Genomic DNA, 15,650 nt, shown 5'->3' with positions numbered 1-15,650 from the left:
TAGCACAGGGTGTTGATTTCGCAGCAAATTAGCTTTTGCCAATTACTGGAGCGTGTGGGCGCAGCTCTCTGTTAAGTGGAGAATGTGTGAGCTACGGCTTCTCACAGGGTGTACAGAGCGCTGCTGTGACGTAGTCAGAGCTTTCAGGCTAAGCTCATCTTTATACTGCCAAGCACTGTAATGCATGACGGCTGCTCCCATTTTTTTTTTGGCAAATATAAACTTCACCCAATAAAGAATTCAAAACATGTTATTACCAATGTACTCTCGGCTTTTTATAGCCCAAGGGGCTCGATCAGCACAAACAAGAAATGCTGCGCCGGACATTAGAAAGTAAAGTAAAACGCTGGAAGATGTTCAATGGAAATGCTTTAATGGCTGTCTATAAAACTATATACGTACGTGCGTGTGTGTGTCTCCGTAGGCTAGTTGTTCGTTGCTGCCCACCTGTGTGAAAATTGGCCAAAAGTGAGCGTTTTACTTGCCCAATTTGTGTTGTCTAAGTTGTCAGACAGGAAGAAGACGACGATGATGAAGCAGAAGAAGGCGATCATAGCAGAGGCTCTAGTTGATGTGAAAGTGCGGCGCACAGAGAATACAAATATACTGCGAATGTAGAATGACAGTGAAAATGGAAACTGGAAAAGTGGAAAATGCAACGTGCTTCAGTTCCTATGGAAAATCTGAAAATCTAGGCGAGACAAACGACTTGTTGTAGCCAAAAAGCTATGCTAATTGATAAGCTGTAAAACTTGTTCACTTTGGCATAAAACTAAGAAAGAACGAGTCTAAGAAGATATAAAAGGAGTATGAATTTTATAAGCATACCCTTAGATTAAATCTGTATAGCTTTATAAGTAGGTTTAATGTAAGTTGAAAGTAGCGTATGATTAATATAGGTATGTAAATACATATAAATATAAAAAAGATGATAAATCTCCTAAAGTAAAAGAGACAGGACTTAATATTGATAGACTAAGTGCAAGTATAAGTGTAAGTCTCTTTAGAGCACAACTTAGCTTCACACAAACACAGAGTTTGACATATCTCTTGACACTCTCTCATGCTCCATTGCATGGATTGTAAAGAGTTTAGTTTCAGAAATAGTGTTAGTCACATTTGATAGTATAGTATTTATAATATAATGAGCTCGAGGTTTTTAGATAAAACATTCCAGTTTGTTTCTTATCGTTGAATTAATGTCTAGCTGCGTAATTTCTAAGAATTTATTGCATTGTAAATCCCAATCAAAGTCATTTGCTTATGCTTAATTGTATATATATTCTTTATTTTTCATCCGCTTTACACATATACTCTTCTTTTTAACTGTTAGTAAGTTTTAAATGTTAACATGCTACTTACGATTTAGACTTTTAGCAAGTTTTATCGTTGGTGCAAAGTAGGGGTTCATTTATGTTTATTTTTCTTATTTTTTTTTAAGATTAGAAATATTAAAAGGTTTATAGAGTAGAAGAGCTGATTTCGTTCTGTTGACACACACTTATACTCTCTTATATACTCTCTCTCGCGAGTAAAATAGTTTTAAAGTTTTTTTAGTATCACTCTACGTTCAATATCAAATATTGGTGCGACAAAATGGTGCAATATGTCATGCAATATGAGTACTAAATCGATTAATCAATTATAGCACAAGTGCTGCAAAAAGAGTGCAGGCGGGCTAGTGAACCCAACAAAAAATAGATGTATATATTTATATAGGTATTTGTATGTATGTATATGTATCGCATTTTTCTTTTAACACTAAGTATATTCAAAAATTGTGACAGTAAAAATACTTAAAGCATTCCCCAATTACATTCTCTGATACACTTCATATACTTAGTAACTCATGCAAAATAGTCCCTGATAAATATTGTTGATTCGCCCCTAGTGAGTCAACTAACATATATGTATATATACATAATACATATATATATAGTATATATGTTCTTTACGTTTATTAAAAACAAAATTGTATAACTTAGGCAAAAGGCAAACAAAACACTTAGTAATTTCTCTCTTCTCTTCTTCGTAGACTTTTCTTTTCTTTCTTTTTTTTTTCTTTTTGAGATAGTTAATTAATATATAATACAATAAAATAAATAATTAAGCATAAAAATAAAATAAAGTTACATTCATTTTGAAAATGTATTTGCTTTATCTTCTTCTATATAGATATAGAATTGATGTGGGTGTTTGTGTGTGACTGTGTATTTTAGCTACTAGAATTTGAATTCTTTACTTTAAAGATTGTTTTGTTTTAGTTTTTGTTTGGTGTGTGGATTTTCAGTTGGTTTTTTGTTTTAATTGCTAAGCTTTTAAACATTTTGTGTTCTAGTTGTTGTTTGTTTGTTTTTTGCTCACTTTCATCAATTTGACTAAACTAATATTTAAAATTTCATTACTTTCACACAATATGCACTTAACAATTTCATCGTCAGAAAAAATCGTATCAAAGACGCATCTATTACAAAATATATAATCATAATTAATATTCAATTTCACTTCATCTTTAGTTAATCATCCAGTTTGATCCACATTCCAAAAGTTCTTTGCATGTTCCTCTTAAGTCGAAATCGCATCGTTGAGCAGGGCGTTCAATTCCCGAATATGCTGGGCCTTCGATCCAGTTGCAGTTGAAGCTCCACAGGCACGTCCAGCATAGCTGTGAATAGTTGGGATCATAAATATATATAGTAAAACATACTCAGTCGGCATCAATCAGTGAGTACACATAACAATTGGACTAAATTTGATTTGGTTAGACTAGAACATGCACAGATTTATGATCTTCCATATTTATATATGTGTATATATGGTAGTTCAGTTAAAAGGCCATGAGAAAATGAGTTTGTTAAGCCAGCGCAAAATATTATAAAAAATGCATTAACAAGGGTAATGTAGCGTAGTTCTAATCAATGGATCGTTTGTCCATAAAAGAAGTAACACAATGACAATAATAAAACCCCAAACCTTAGATACATAAATATATACACATAGCCTGTAAACAGAGGACCTGTGAGGAAAATCTATAACAAATGAATTTTTCAATAAGCAACTTTTGTTTGAATGAAGTTCAGTCTATGAATAGCTCTTCAGTATCTATGGAGATCTTTTTTGTAACTTGACGATATAAATATTGTATTTTGTGATGTATACGTAGGTGGATGTGTGTGTATGTCTGTTTGCTCCGGATATAAGACAAACATTAAACAAACATACAAACGTTTATGGATCAGTAAGGCTGTAGCTTGGGGGTACGTAATATCAGTGAATAAAAAACATACAAAAAATGCGCGTGCTAAGAACAGAAGTGAAAGTATAATAAGAAACATAAAGTTAAATAGTAAGTATTAAAAAAATAGAACTTTTGGGTGCTAGAGTAGAGTGGATTAGTAGTACAGAATGATAGTAGTATAAGAGCAAAACGAGTATAAGAGTTGTTTTGCTTATGAAATTAAAAGACATGCCAAATTGCGCTTGAATGAGAAACGGCAAACGATAAACAAAGAAGAAACGCAAATGGTACAAATGGAGGGGAAGGATTGTGTATTAAAAACAAAATGCAGATACTCCAAAAATTTCGTAACAAGGGTATTAAAGTTAGAATTTGGAGTTGTTCAAATTGTTGGTTGTTATATTTTGCAGATAGATATAGATAGATAGTTGTAGATAGATAGATATAGATATCGTAGATAGTTATAGTTAGGCAGGTTAAGTAGTTCAATTGACGCGCATCGAGTATGCAGTAGTATTACGAGATATCTCTGCCCTCTCACCTAATTTTACGTCCGGTTTTTGCTATGCGCACGCCGGGGGCGGCCGCAATGCCTGCGGGCCTATTGAAATCGTGTCGTACGTTCTTTAAATCGAAATGCTTGGCGGCATTAAACTCGCCCGTAACGGTGCCCGATCCCGTTGTAACGGTATCAGTTTTATCGCTGGCGAACATGCGACTTAGCCAGGGTTTCGAATTTTTGTCGGAGTTAGAATCGGAATCGGTATCGGATTCTTGATTAGTATTAGTTGTATTGGAGAAGGTGGATTGTTCATCGCTTTGGCTGTAACAATAACACATACACAGAGAGAAAGAGAGAGAGAGAGAGAAAGAGAGGACATGTTTTTGGTTTTTTGTTTTTTCTTTTTTCAACATTGAATATTACGTATATTTGCTTTGCCAATTGGTACTCAAACAAACGGAAGGGATATATAAGGAAATCAAGGAACAAAAATATAACACTCTTGATCTTAGGTAACATCAACAGTTAAATAAGATAACAAAACTCTAAATAATAATAGTTCGAGATCAAAATTCAAGAAATTAACAATTAAAAAAGCCATGCAAATTATAAAATATATGATACGAGATATGTGTATGTATAAGAGTGTGTGCAAGTGCGTGTGTGTTGTTGTGTGTGTTGTGTTTGTTTGGTTTAAGTCACAGCCAATGAACTAGTTTACACGCAAGTCACTTTTATAACAGTCTGTTGTACTATGAGTGTGTGTGTGTGTGTGTTTTGTATAGAGATCTAAGAGTTGGTCTGCTCGAAGAGAGATAGAGAGGAAGAGAGTAACAGAAGGATCGCAGCTAAGAGGTAAAGATAGATAGGTATACTCTAAACACGCTACGATACTCAAATGAAAATTAGTAAAAGCTGGAAAAAAAGATTAGCTTAAGCGATGGCAGTGCTGAGTGCGATGAGCATGAGGAATGTTAAAAACAAATGTGATATTAAGGCAACAACTGGAAATAGTTTAAATTTACGAGAGAACCAAATCAAATTCAAAGAATACCAAAAGAGAGAGAGTGCCTCAGAGCACTTGAAAAGAGTGACTAAATAATAAAATAACCAGAATGCATTAAGTGCAGTAGATTGAAATTAAATTAATTGAAACCACAGAAAATCAACGAAATAAAAGGAAAGCTGCAGAAATCAGCTCACAAATTCATAGAGAGAAATATAAGAGACAGAGCAAGAGTAAGAGAGAGAGTAAACAGAGTGCAACTTGTGGCATATGGGGCGGATTTCTGTGTTTCTCTGTGTAGCTAGGATGGTTGCTTAAAGCTAACTACGCACCTGATATCACGGCTGTGGTTGAGGGCGGTGAGGAAACGGGGCTGTACATATGTCCAGCAGCCCTGATTCTTGTGCTCCTCCTGTGCCCAGACAAGCTCTGCGTTCTTATAAAGATTGGCCTGCTCCTTAATCAGGTCGAAGGGGAAGGGTGACACCTACAAAGCGAGAACTCAATTTAATGAAATTGTATTGCATAAAATATTAAGCCAGAGACGCACCTGCTCCACACGCACGATGGCAATGTCCTTCTCCAGCTGCTTCTCGGCACGCGCCTTAGTCAGGTCGTAGTAGACACGACCTGTGCAGAAGACGACCTTCTTAACGTTGCTGGCGTTGTCACCGGCGGGTCCACGATCGGGTATGATGCGCTGGAACTCGCTGCCCTCGCTCATATCGCTGAAAGGACTCTTTGCCTCCGGGTGGCGCAGCAGCGACTTGGGGGTAAGAAGAATTAGAGGCTTGCGGAAAGGCAAAGCGATTTGACGGCGCAAGATGTGGAACAGATTCGCAGGCGTCGTGCAGTTGGCCACAATCCAGTTGATGTCGTGCAATTGTCTGATAGCAAACTCATCGGACTCGGGTGGGAAGTAATCGGGATCGTCGGAGCTCATCTGGAGGAAACGCTCGACGCGGCACGACGAATGCTCGGGGCCCATTCCCTCCATGCCGTGGGGCAACAGCATAACCAAGCCCGATTGGCGCACCCATTTCGACTGACCACTGGAGATGAACTGATCGATGATGGCCTGTGCCGTATTGCTGAAATCACCGAACTGAGCCTCCCACAACACCAAAGCATTGGGATTGGTCATAGAGTAACCGTGCTCGAAACCTAGCACAGCGTACTCAGACAACGAGCTGTTCGATACGGAGTAGGGCGCCTGATCCGGGTACATGTGCTGCAGCGAGTTGTAGGTGGCCTTGTCCACCAGCTGATGGTGCAGCACATGGTGACGATGCGAGAAGGTGCCACGCTCGACATCCTGGCCGGAGAGACGCACATGGATGCCTTCCTTCAGCAGCGAACCAAAAGCCATGGCCTCGCCCAAAGCCCAATCGGCGACCTTCTCATCAACCATGGCTTTGCGAGCAGCCAAAACACGCAAGAGACCCCTGAATAATGAATAGAGCATAGTTGGTAAATGATATATGGATTAGTATGTGTGGTTTACTCACTTGTGAATAACGAATTCAGCAGCATTGGGTGGTGGTGAAGAGAAACGATTGCCAATATGAATCAGAGTTTCCTCCTTGACACCGGTAGGCGCCACCTTCAGTGGGTCCTTGCCTTCGAAGAAGCCGGACCATGGTGAGTCCAACCAATCCTTGTACTTGACGTGGGTCTCGGTCTTGGCCAGCGCAAAGGCTTCCTCGCAAATGTTCTCGTACTTGGCGGCCACAGATTTGACCTCCTCAGCGGTAACGGTGCCCTCAGCAATCAGCTTATCAGCGTACAGATCCAGGCAATTCTTGTGCTTGCGAATCTTCTGGTACATAAGGGGCTGTGTGAACATCGGCTCATCGATCTCGTTGTGGCCGTTGCGACGATAGCCAACCAAATCAATAACACAATCCTTGTGGAAAGTGGCACGCCATTCGGCAGCCACCTTGCACACATGCATAACGGCCTCAGGATCGTCAGCATTGACGTGGAAAATGGGTGCATTGACGACACGTGCAACATCCGTGCAGTAGGGCGAGGAGCGCGAGAAACGTGGATCTGTGGTGAAACCAATTTGGTTGTTGGCCACCACGTGGATTGTACCGTGCGTCGTGTAGTCGGGCAGATCCGACAAGTGCATCGTTTCATAGACAACGCCTTGGCCGCAGAAAGCAGCATCACCGTGGATGAGAATGGACATCACCTTCTTGCCCTCCTGGTCACCACGATAGAATTGCTCGGCACGAGTCTTGCCCTGCACAACAGGATCGACGGCCTCCAAATGAGAAGGATTGGCCACAACAGCCAGGCGGATGTTCTTGTTTGTCACACGATTCAAACGCTCAATGTATGTGCCCAAATGGTACTTCACATCACCAGAGCCCTGAAAGAAAAGGGGAAAGTTCAAAAAATGCTGGCAAGCGTTACTTTCTCTTTAAGACTTACATCATCAGCAGCTTCCAGTCCAGCGAACTGAGTAAAGATTTGATTGAGAGGCTTACGGCAGACGTTTGCCAATGTATTAAGACGTCCACGATGCGGCATACCCATAATGACAGACTCGACGCCCAGCTCAGTGGACACATCAATGATTTCCTTCAAGGCTGGAATCATGATCTCACAGCCCTCCAAGCCAAAACGCTTCTCCGAGGAGTACTTCTTGGCCAAAAAGGCTTCAAAGCCGGTGGCACGCGTCAAACGGGCCAAAATCAAACGCTTCTCCTCTGGCGAGAAGCTGAGAACGCCCGGCGTCTCAAAGCGCTTGCGAATCCAGTTGCACTGCTCCAAGGAGTTGATGAACATGAATTCTACGCCAATTTTATTGCAATAAACATTCTCCAGACGATTCAGAATTTCCCTGAAAAGGAAGAGGACGATGAATATAACCGAATATAAACTGGTGTCTAGTGATTCGACTTACTTGAGCGGCAGAGAGGCCTCATCGCCACCAATGAAGGTGGTGCTGGGCAACTTGAACTGACGTTCCATGTCCTGTTCACCTGTTTAATTTTTGGTTTGGATTGGGAATTTGTTTTTATAGAGGATAAAACTATTAGTAATTGTGCTTGATTTGATACGTTTCTTTAAATGATGCTGATTAGTTTTTGTAGGCGTTTTGAAATTCGGAGTGTAATGATTGTATTGTATTGTCTGTAAATTATGATTCTATATATATATATATATATTATGTACAGATGCATGCTGATCTGTTCTATATGTAAGTATTTACATATTTAAAAAATAATTGTTCTTTGCTTGTTCTTTGTTCTTACGATTAAATACACATATACGTATATGTCTGTATGTATCTGAATAACACCAAGGCATGCATGACATTATATTCCTTGTAAAATATTTATATTGGTTGTTCTTGTTTCATTTGATTACATAACTTGTTCACTCTCGGTCACGATTTTAGCTAACAACAATAGCGATATTTATTTATGCACTTAACAATTGACAACATGCAATCTAATCGGAAAACTGAAGATGGAAATTAAGGAGGAAAACAAATAAAGTTTTGCATGATAATAATGAAAATAATTTATGAGAATTTACTTTGAGCAATATATAATAATAAATATAAGTATATTTAATTTTCATTGGATATTTACTTGGTTCTAGAATTCGGGGGGATTTGTTTTTCGATTTGATTTTGTTTTTAAATTTCGTTGTGTGCATGAAAGGTACAAAATGAAAGGGGATTTACTATGGTACACAAGACAACGTTGTATTGGCGGGTTTTATATACATATATATATAGTACGAAAAAAAAAAGAGGAACAAAACACAAGTTAAGAAACCAAAAGGACAATGATTTGTTTTCTTTGTTTTCATTTATTTTTATTTTTTTACTGTGTGTGTGGCGTGTGTGTGTGTTGTTGTTGTTTGGAGGCGGATAAGGCGTATTAAGGACGCATTCCGCCTGTCTTTTCATTTGTGTGTTTGTTGTTTGCTATTTTTTATTAAGCCTCTAAGCCTTACTTACCAAAACTGAAATTAGCGTAAATGGTTTTCGTCGAGCTGTTGCCAGGTAAATCTGGTGTATTAATTTCGAGTGGATCAAGGTGAGCAATATTATGTCCTCGAATCTAACGTGTGTGAGTTTACATTTTGATTGTGTGTATGTGTGTTTACAGGGTATTATTTAAGTTTTGTTTTTTTTTTTTTTTTTTTTTTTTTGTACGTGTCGTAGTAGTTGTTGTTGTTTAATTTGCACAATACACACATAATACAAGAGAGAGAAAGAATTTTGAATTTGTTTAAACGTTTGTTTTGTTTTGATTTTGATTTTGTTACGAATAGACGAATTGCGTTCGATTGCAGTTTTTATATATCGTATATATATATATAGCATTTTTGCATTTTTTGGGCGGGTTAGAAAGCAGTTAAAAGTAAAATGAAATGAAAAATATAATAAAAATTAATAAATTGTATATAGCATAAACAAAAAAAAAACGAATAAAAGAAAACATAAACAAATTGAATTGCTGACAGAAAACAAAGAAAGCAGATTTAAAGCGTAGCAAATGTTTTTGTTCTTAGTTATGTTTGGGTTTGAAAGACTTCGATTATATAACGTTTAAAAGCGAAGTGAGCAACGAAACTCTATGGAGTGCACTAGGACAACAGATAGATATAGATAGATAAAGATAACTGCGAGAATAAAAAGCCAAAACACCGACGTAGTTACATACACTTACACTTAAGAAGAACGTATTTCGACTATATATAAAGAGAGAGCGAGACAACTGACTTAATTTAAGATCTATGATATAGGTAACAGAGTTCTCTATGCCCTGCCTAGGTGCCTTTTTCATCAACTCCGAATTTCATGTAATATTTAAGTATATTAACGAATGGGTTAAGTAGGCTTCAAAGCGTGTTGTGTGTGTAAATGGTTTGGGATGGGTGCAACTGAGGGCGTGGAATGGGTGTCTATGTTAGAAATTGATTGTTTTGTTTATATTTTGAATAGATTTTTGCAAAAAGAATTTACCAAACAAAAACCCAGAGTGCTGCCTGAGCACATCCTCATTAGCACGACGTGCAAGACCATCCTTGCAAACGGTTTTTTCGCGTGTTAAAATTCCAAGCGGATCCAGATCAGATGCCAAATGACCACGTGACTATATATATATAGTATATAGTATATATACATATGCATATGTTCATATACATAGATATATTTATAATTTGATTATACACAAATTTGTAGAGTTTAATATGGTTATTATGTTGTTCTGTATTCAACTAACTACCCATCAATAGAAGAAAAAGATATGTTTAAGGGAAATCAAATGTGGTGCATAGCAAGGAAATAAAGCCAAGTGAATACCATATCAGAGATCTGAGCAAACTGTAGTAACTGTGCTAAATCAATGACAAAGAACATAAAAGTTGAAATCCTAAACATCAACTAATCATGAACGTGGATAAGTTATAACTGAGATGAAACTAGTTTTGATGCCCAACTCTTGATGTGCTCCAACTTTCCAAACAAACTAATTACACATACAAAAGAAGAAAACTACTGGAGATGTAAACAATAATCGCATAATGAAAGGGTATATAGGGCATCGGAATGAGTTGGGGGAATAACATAAAAGTTCTCAAGCTACTTGTATGCAGGTGTGTGTGAGTGTGTGTGTGTGACTCTGCTTTTGATGAAACACAGAAAACTGGTCCGAAATGTGTGGGCGGGCAGCTCTAATAAAAACCATAAACGTAAACATTAAACTAAGACCTAAATGAAAATTATAAGAGAACAACGAAATGTACACGAAACAAAAGGAAACGAAAAGCGCCAACAAATAGATACGCTTTGCTCTGCAATCTCAACTGTTCAACTCTATTATAGGGGGTAGCAGCTGTTGTACTATGGATCCAGCACAATCATACCTGATAGCTTCTAATAATGGCCTGCACGGCCAAATGATCATCGATGGTCTTGGAGTCGGGCGCAGCGCTGACAGCGCCACCGAAATTAAAGGCCGTCAATGGCAACGTGTTTGCCTGCACGGGCGCCAAATTGGGCGGGCTCACATACGAGTTGCTGCGGAAGTAAGCATCCCAGGACTGCAACGGGAAACAAATACAAATATTGTGATCAAAGTATATATTTAAATGCATACAGGTAGTCGTTAAGATGTTCAATAACCTGAACCGAGTTATAAAAAAAAACATGTTTCTCTTAAAATTTATATCTTATGAGTTACGCTCGAATAAATGAACAAATGCCTATAGCAAATCATTAATTATTTCACATTCAAGCTTTAATTAACTGGGCTTTTTGCTGTATATAATGTAAAAAAGTAAAAAATACGCAGAAAGTATTATAAATAGAGCCATTAGCTAGCGCTTACTTCACTTTTAGTTTATAAAGCTCAGCTGCAATTCGACTGTTCAATACTCCTAATTCCAGCTACCTCTACTTTTATTTCGCGAAACAAAGAAACATGTTTTTTTTACGATCCAAGGCTGTTGAACTGCCATGCATTCTAAAATAAACTTCCCACTTACAGTGTGCACAGAGCTGGGATCACGCAGCCAGGCGTTGTACATCTCCTCCACGTAGGATGCGGTGCTGCCATTGGCAAAAGGTTCTGCAGCCGCTGAATTGTAGGTGCGCACAGCAGATGCTGCGCTGGCCTTGATCAGCTATTGAATAATCAAATGATTAGATTAATATATATACACACATTTAAATAAATATATGTTTTTTCGCTTACCTTCTGACTGCTGCTGCTGTTGAGCAGCCATGTGGCAAAGTTTTTATGCGCCATGGGCGATAACGCCAGACTAAAGGCCGTGTGTGCTCTATGCATTTTGTGGTTTTACAAAATATAACTGCAAAAGGAAAAAGAAATTTTAATAGAGAGCATATTAATAGACTCTTACACGCAATAGGCCTGAGAGCATGACACTTGCTCTATTGATAAGGCAATTACAGCAACAGCTTTCAATTAGGCTTCACTGAGAGCTTGTTTGTTGACAAATAGCTAATGTAAAACTTGTTGCTGTTACTATTGTTGTTGTTGTTGTGTTTGGACAAGTGCTATGCAGTCAAGGCAGCAAGGCGACAGACAGTAGACAGTGAACGTATTTTGTAAGCCTGATAAGATAATGCACAGTCCGGCGTAAGAAAAGTGACAAGTGAATATATATAGTGCCAAAATGTATGTTTGGCTTTGACGTCATTTCACGCAAAAAAAACCGCAAACTTGTTGCCAACTAATGGTGATTATGAAAGAGAAAACAAGTTAACAAAGTCTATGATTAATGCAAATACATACATATGTGCATGTAAATGTATGTGATAAAGTCTAGACTGCTGGCCAGACCAGGGTTATAGCTATAGATATAGCTATATCTCTCTGTTTGCCTTTCTCGCTCTCTCGGTCAGACACGTGACCCAATCTGAGTTTCTGATGACGTTTCAATGAGAAGACGTAGGTTGCTTGACGTTCGCTCGGTTTGCTTTCGCCTATTTGATAGATAGCCAAAAAAAAAACCAGTCATCTGCACTGTGGTGAAATGTTGTACATATGTATTATATAGATAAACATATACATAAGTGTATATATTTATAATTTTTTCGGTTTGTTTCGGTTCTTTTTTTCTGTTTTTCAGTTTTTTGTGCTGCGCAATTGTCAGCCTGACTGATAATTTTGTGAAATAACAATCGTATATCATTTGCTTTATTTGTCTGGCCTGGTTGAGAAGAAATCGGATAAGATTAACAATATCAACCCCCAATACCAGCCCCCCATACGTTATCTAAAGCCAAGTAGAAGAAAAGTGCGTTAAATGGAAAACGTTTCGGCACTCGCATTTGCAAATGTTTCAATTAATTAATGAAATTCAATTTTGAGACCTGATAAGCCAGGCGAAACGCGTGCGATAGGCGTGGCAACAGAGGCAAGCCCCGAAAGTCAGGTCACATGCGCTTATCAGCGACGCGTGGTTTGATTTGACTTTAAGCTCGGGCTCTGTGTCTGGGCACATAAAACATCATTTAGACCATTGAACAGCCACTCGAATTTGTCAGCGATTACCGCACACAAGCACACACACGCACACACACACATTATGTGGGTTAAACATAGTACATTGCATATGTATAGGAAACCCGGTTTAGTGTGGCGGTCACCAAACGCTCACATAATCGCTTAAGAGGTATTTGAAAGTGCAGCAAAGCAAACGAAATCGATTGTAATTAGTTCGCCAACGATAGTTGCATCTCTTTCTAGCATTAGCTTTGCCAATGTCTGAGTGTGTTTGCTTTGGTTTGTGTGCCGTTATTTATCTGTTTGCTGATTTTGCTTTATTTTTCACATACAAAATGTATTTTTTTTTTTTTGTTTTATTCGGTTTCTTTGCAATTCCTTTTTGTCTGTCGCACAAACAACGTCGACGTCGACGTCAACGCCGACGGTAACGTTTCGGTTACGAAAACTGATTACATAAGTGCAAAAAACTCGCGTGAGAGCCAGCTAAATAGAATGCTGTCATATATTTTATAATGATAGCGTAACAATACATATATGTACATATATATATGTATTTACTGCTAATTAATATTATATACAAAAATATATTTATAGATGCTTTAATGACAATTTAATGCTACATTTCCGATTTGAAAATGCCCTGTTACTTTTTTATATGAATAATTATTAAAGTACTGAGTTCTTTAATTATGCGTAACTGACGAAAAATTTGCTTTCGGAATGAAAAACGAACGGAATATATAAGATATTTACTCGTCACGTCGTATCTGAGAGATACGCTGCCAAACGGTTTGTTCGTGTTGAGTGCTACGCGTCGACTAAACGTTGAGGCGCAGAGCAGCCGAAAGATTACCCAGACCTCAAACTGTATGCAGCGAAGAGAGTAGAAAACAACACTCGAAACATTTTTGTAGAAATCGAATTTTTGTTGTTGTTTTGTATACGTTGGAACGAAACGTTAGAAAAACACAATCAGCGATAAAAAGGCACATGACAGCGCAAAAAGCAACTAAGCTAGATATAGATAAAAGTGCCTATAGACATACATATATTCGAATAAATATAATTATATCTCTGTGAGTATATGTGTGTGTAAAAGGGGCCAAGCGCATACTGATAATAATCACTTATCGTACTTCAATATGCCCTTATCAAATAGCCAACAGACATCTATATATAGATAAATATGTGTATGCGTCTTTAGGTTCCAATTTCTAGCGACGGATTTTGTTTACAATCATTCCAAAGTCCGCTCTACATTCTCTACATTCGTCACCCTTTGAAATTGCCCGCCTAAGCTTAAAAGAAAGAAAGCGACTGAGAGAGGGAGAGAGAGGGCGGGTCCGAGCGGGTACTATCGCCGTATGTTATAACTATGCAGGTATATTAATCAAAGTTGATTAAACTACATATATATTTGTGCAGGAATCTATCTATACATGTAGGCGCCTATCGTGCTAATCAGTAAAAATTTCAAGTTCAAATGCGCATTTTGCCAGCTGCTTTTGTAGGCAATGAGAAATATGTGCGCTAGCCATGACACAAACCAGCTGGTCTGACCAACTGCAGCTGCAGCGGCAAGTGGAGACTAGACGAGCCCCCAAACTTGAAAGAGAATTGGAGAGTACAATCGCACATGCAAAACAACTTCAGTTGAAAGAGGACGACTCTGACACTCACACACACATACGCATACACATACAACCGCTGGCATTTGTAATTTGGCAGACCGCGTGCGTTCATTGAGCAACACCAAATAGAGCTGAGTCGGTGACTTGATTAATCACGCTACCTGTTGCTATCATTCACAGTGACAAGCAATAACAATCCATATAATTGTTGCGCATCTCCAAAAAGTGAGAGAAACCAATACTGAACACAAAAAAATTCTGATTATGCTGCCGCTCTTTGCGCAAAACGAAAGGAAGGAACAACAGTAGTAGCAGTAGGAACAAGCACGACAATAAATGCTTTAAGCATGGTGATTCACGGGCACAAAAAGCACACGCGGCACTCAGCGACTTGACTAACGCAGAATTGCGTCATCATTGCAATATTCACAGACGATTTTTATGAAAACATGTGACGTAGATTGGCCGGCAGTTCAACCAATTGAGAAATTTCACTTTTTCTAGATTTTAAGAAGGCGCACGCGCAAAAAACAAACGCCCACTTGCATTATATAAGCTTTCTACATTGAGGGCCAAGGAAAATTATTCCTAAAATTGTATCATTGCACTTGAAATTATGGTTTTCCATTCCAGTTCACTATTTTAACAGGCTTGCAGCAAAATTTGTGGATGTTGCTCAAGTTTCACAGTTATTCCACGAATTTGACCTCAATTGGAAGAATGCTTGATTTGAATCGAAATTGAGGAGTGGTAGTAATATATACTTTAAAGGGTGTAGTAGCAGAATTTTAACTGTGTTATTTTTCTATTTTGCACAATTTTTTTTCACTTTTTTCAATTAATTATAATTATTACTTTTTCGTACGATCCAGCTCCAAACAACTCGCGTTCCAACTCGCGGCCCAGTGTGACCGTATGCAGATAATGCGAATACACCACATTAAAAATATCGATTTAATACTAGAAAAAAGAGTCACCCTGTTCAATGGCGCTACATTTCTTTTGAACTGAGGAATATAATAGAAAACTAACAATATAATATAAAGATGATTGATTAATAATTAGTTGATAATATTTAAAAATTAAATTGAATTCGTTATGCATTGGGCTTCTTTTGGCAAGCTCACATATGGTAAACTATGCATACTAAGAGAAACACTAGCGCCATCTAGCGCTTGTATACAAAAGTGCAATCACTTGCTAGCAACACACAATAGATGACGCTAGTAAATTACAGAGATTTAAAACTAAAAAGCCAAGAAACACT

The 15,650-nt window shown here is 38.0% G+C and overlaps 1 protein-coding gene across 6 annotated transcripts; it reads right to left on the bottom strand.

Annotated features, from left to right (window-relative positions):
* Positions 1-1,410: 1,410 nt before the first annotated feature.
* Positions 1,411-15,330, bottom strand: Ogdh (oxoglutarate dehydrogenase Nc73EF). Of its 6 annotated transcripts, none has more exons than XM_018101571.2 (12): positions 15,239-15,330; positions 11,472-11,589; positions 11,263-11,400; positions 10,642-10,818; positions 9,740-9,869; positions 7,661-7,739; positions 7,186-7,597; positions 6,255-7,123; positions 5,297-6,191; positions 5,079-5,233; positions 3,780-4,061; positions 1,411-2,665 (listed from the first exon to the last, which is right to left on the bottom strand). In XM_018101571.2, exons 2-12 carry the CDS (start codon positions 11,565-11,567, stop codon positions 2,566-2,568), a joined length of 3,333 nt encoding a protein of 1,110 aa, XP_017957060.1. In that variant the 5' UTR covers positions 11,568-11,589; positions 15,239-15,330; the 3' UTR covers positions 1,411-2,565. The 6 variants fall into 6 exon arrangements, with proteins under 6 accessions (XP_017957060.1, XP_017957059.1, XP_017957061.1 ...); XM_018101570.3 differs by lacking the exon at positions 15,239-15,330 and adding an exon at positions 13,506-13,663; XM_018101572.3 differs by lacking the exons at positions 9,740-9,869; positions 15,239-15,330 and adding exons at positions 8,729-8,831; positions 13,506-13,663.
* Positions 15,331-15,650: the final 320 nt, after the last annotated feature.

Source organism: Drosophila navojoa, chromosome 4 (assembly GCF_054131105.1).
Source record: "Drosophila navojoa isolate 15081-1374.11 chromosome 4, UAZ_NAV_1.0, whole genome shotgun sequence".
In the NCBI taxonomy this organism is placed as follows: Eukaryota; Metazoa; Arthropoda; class Insecta; order Diptera; family Drosophilidae; genus Drosophila; species Drosophila navojoa.
The sequence above is the reverse complement of the archived record's forward strand: the minus strand, read 5'-3'. Positions and strand labels throughout refer to the sequence as shown.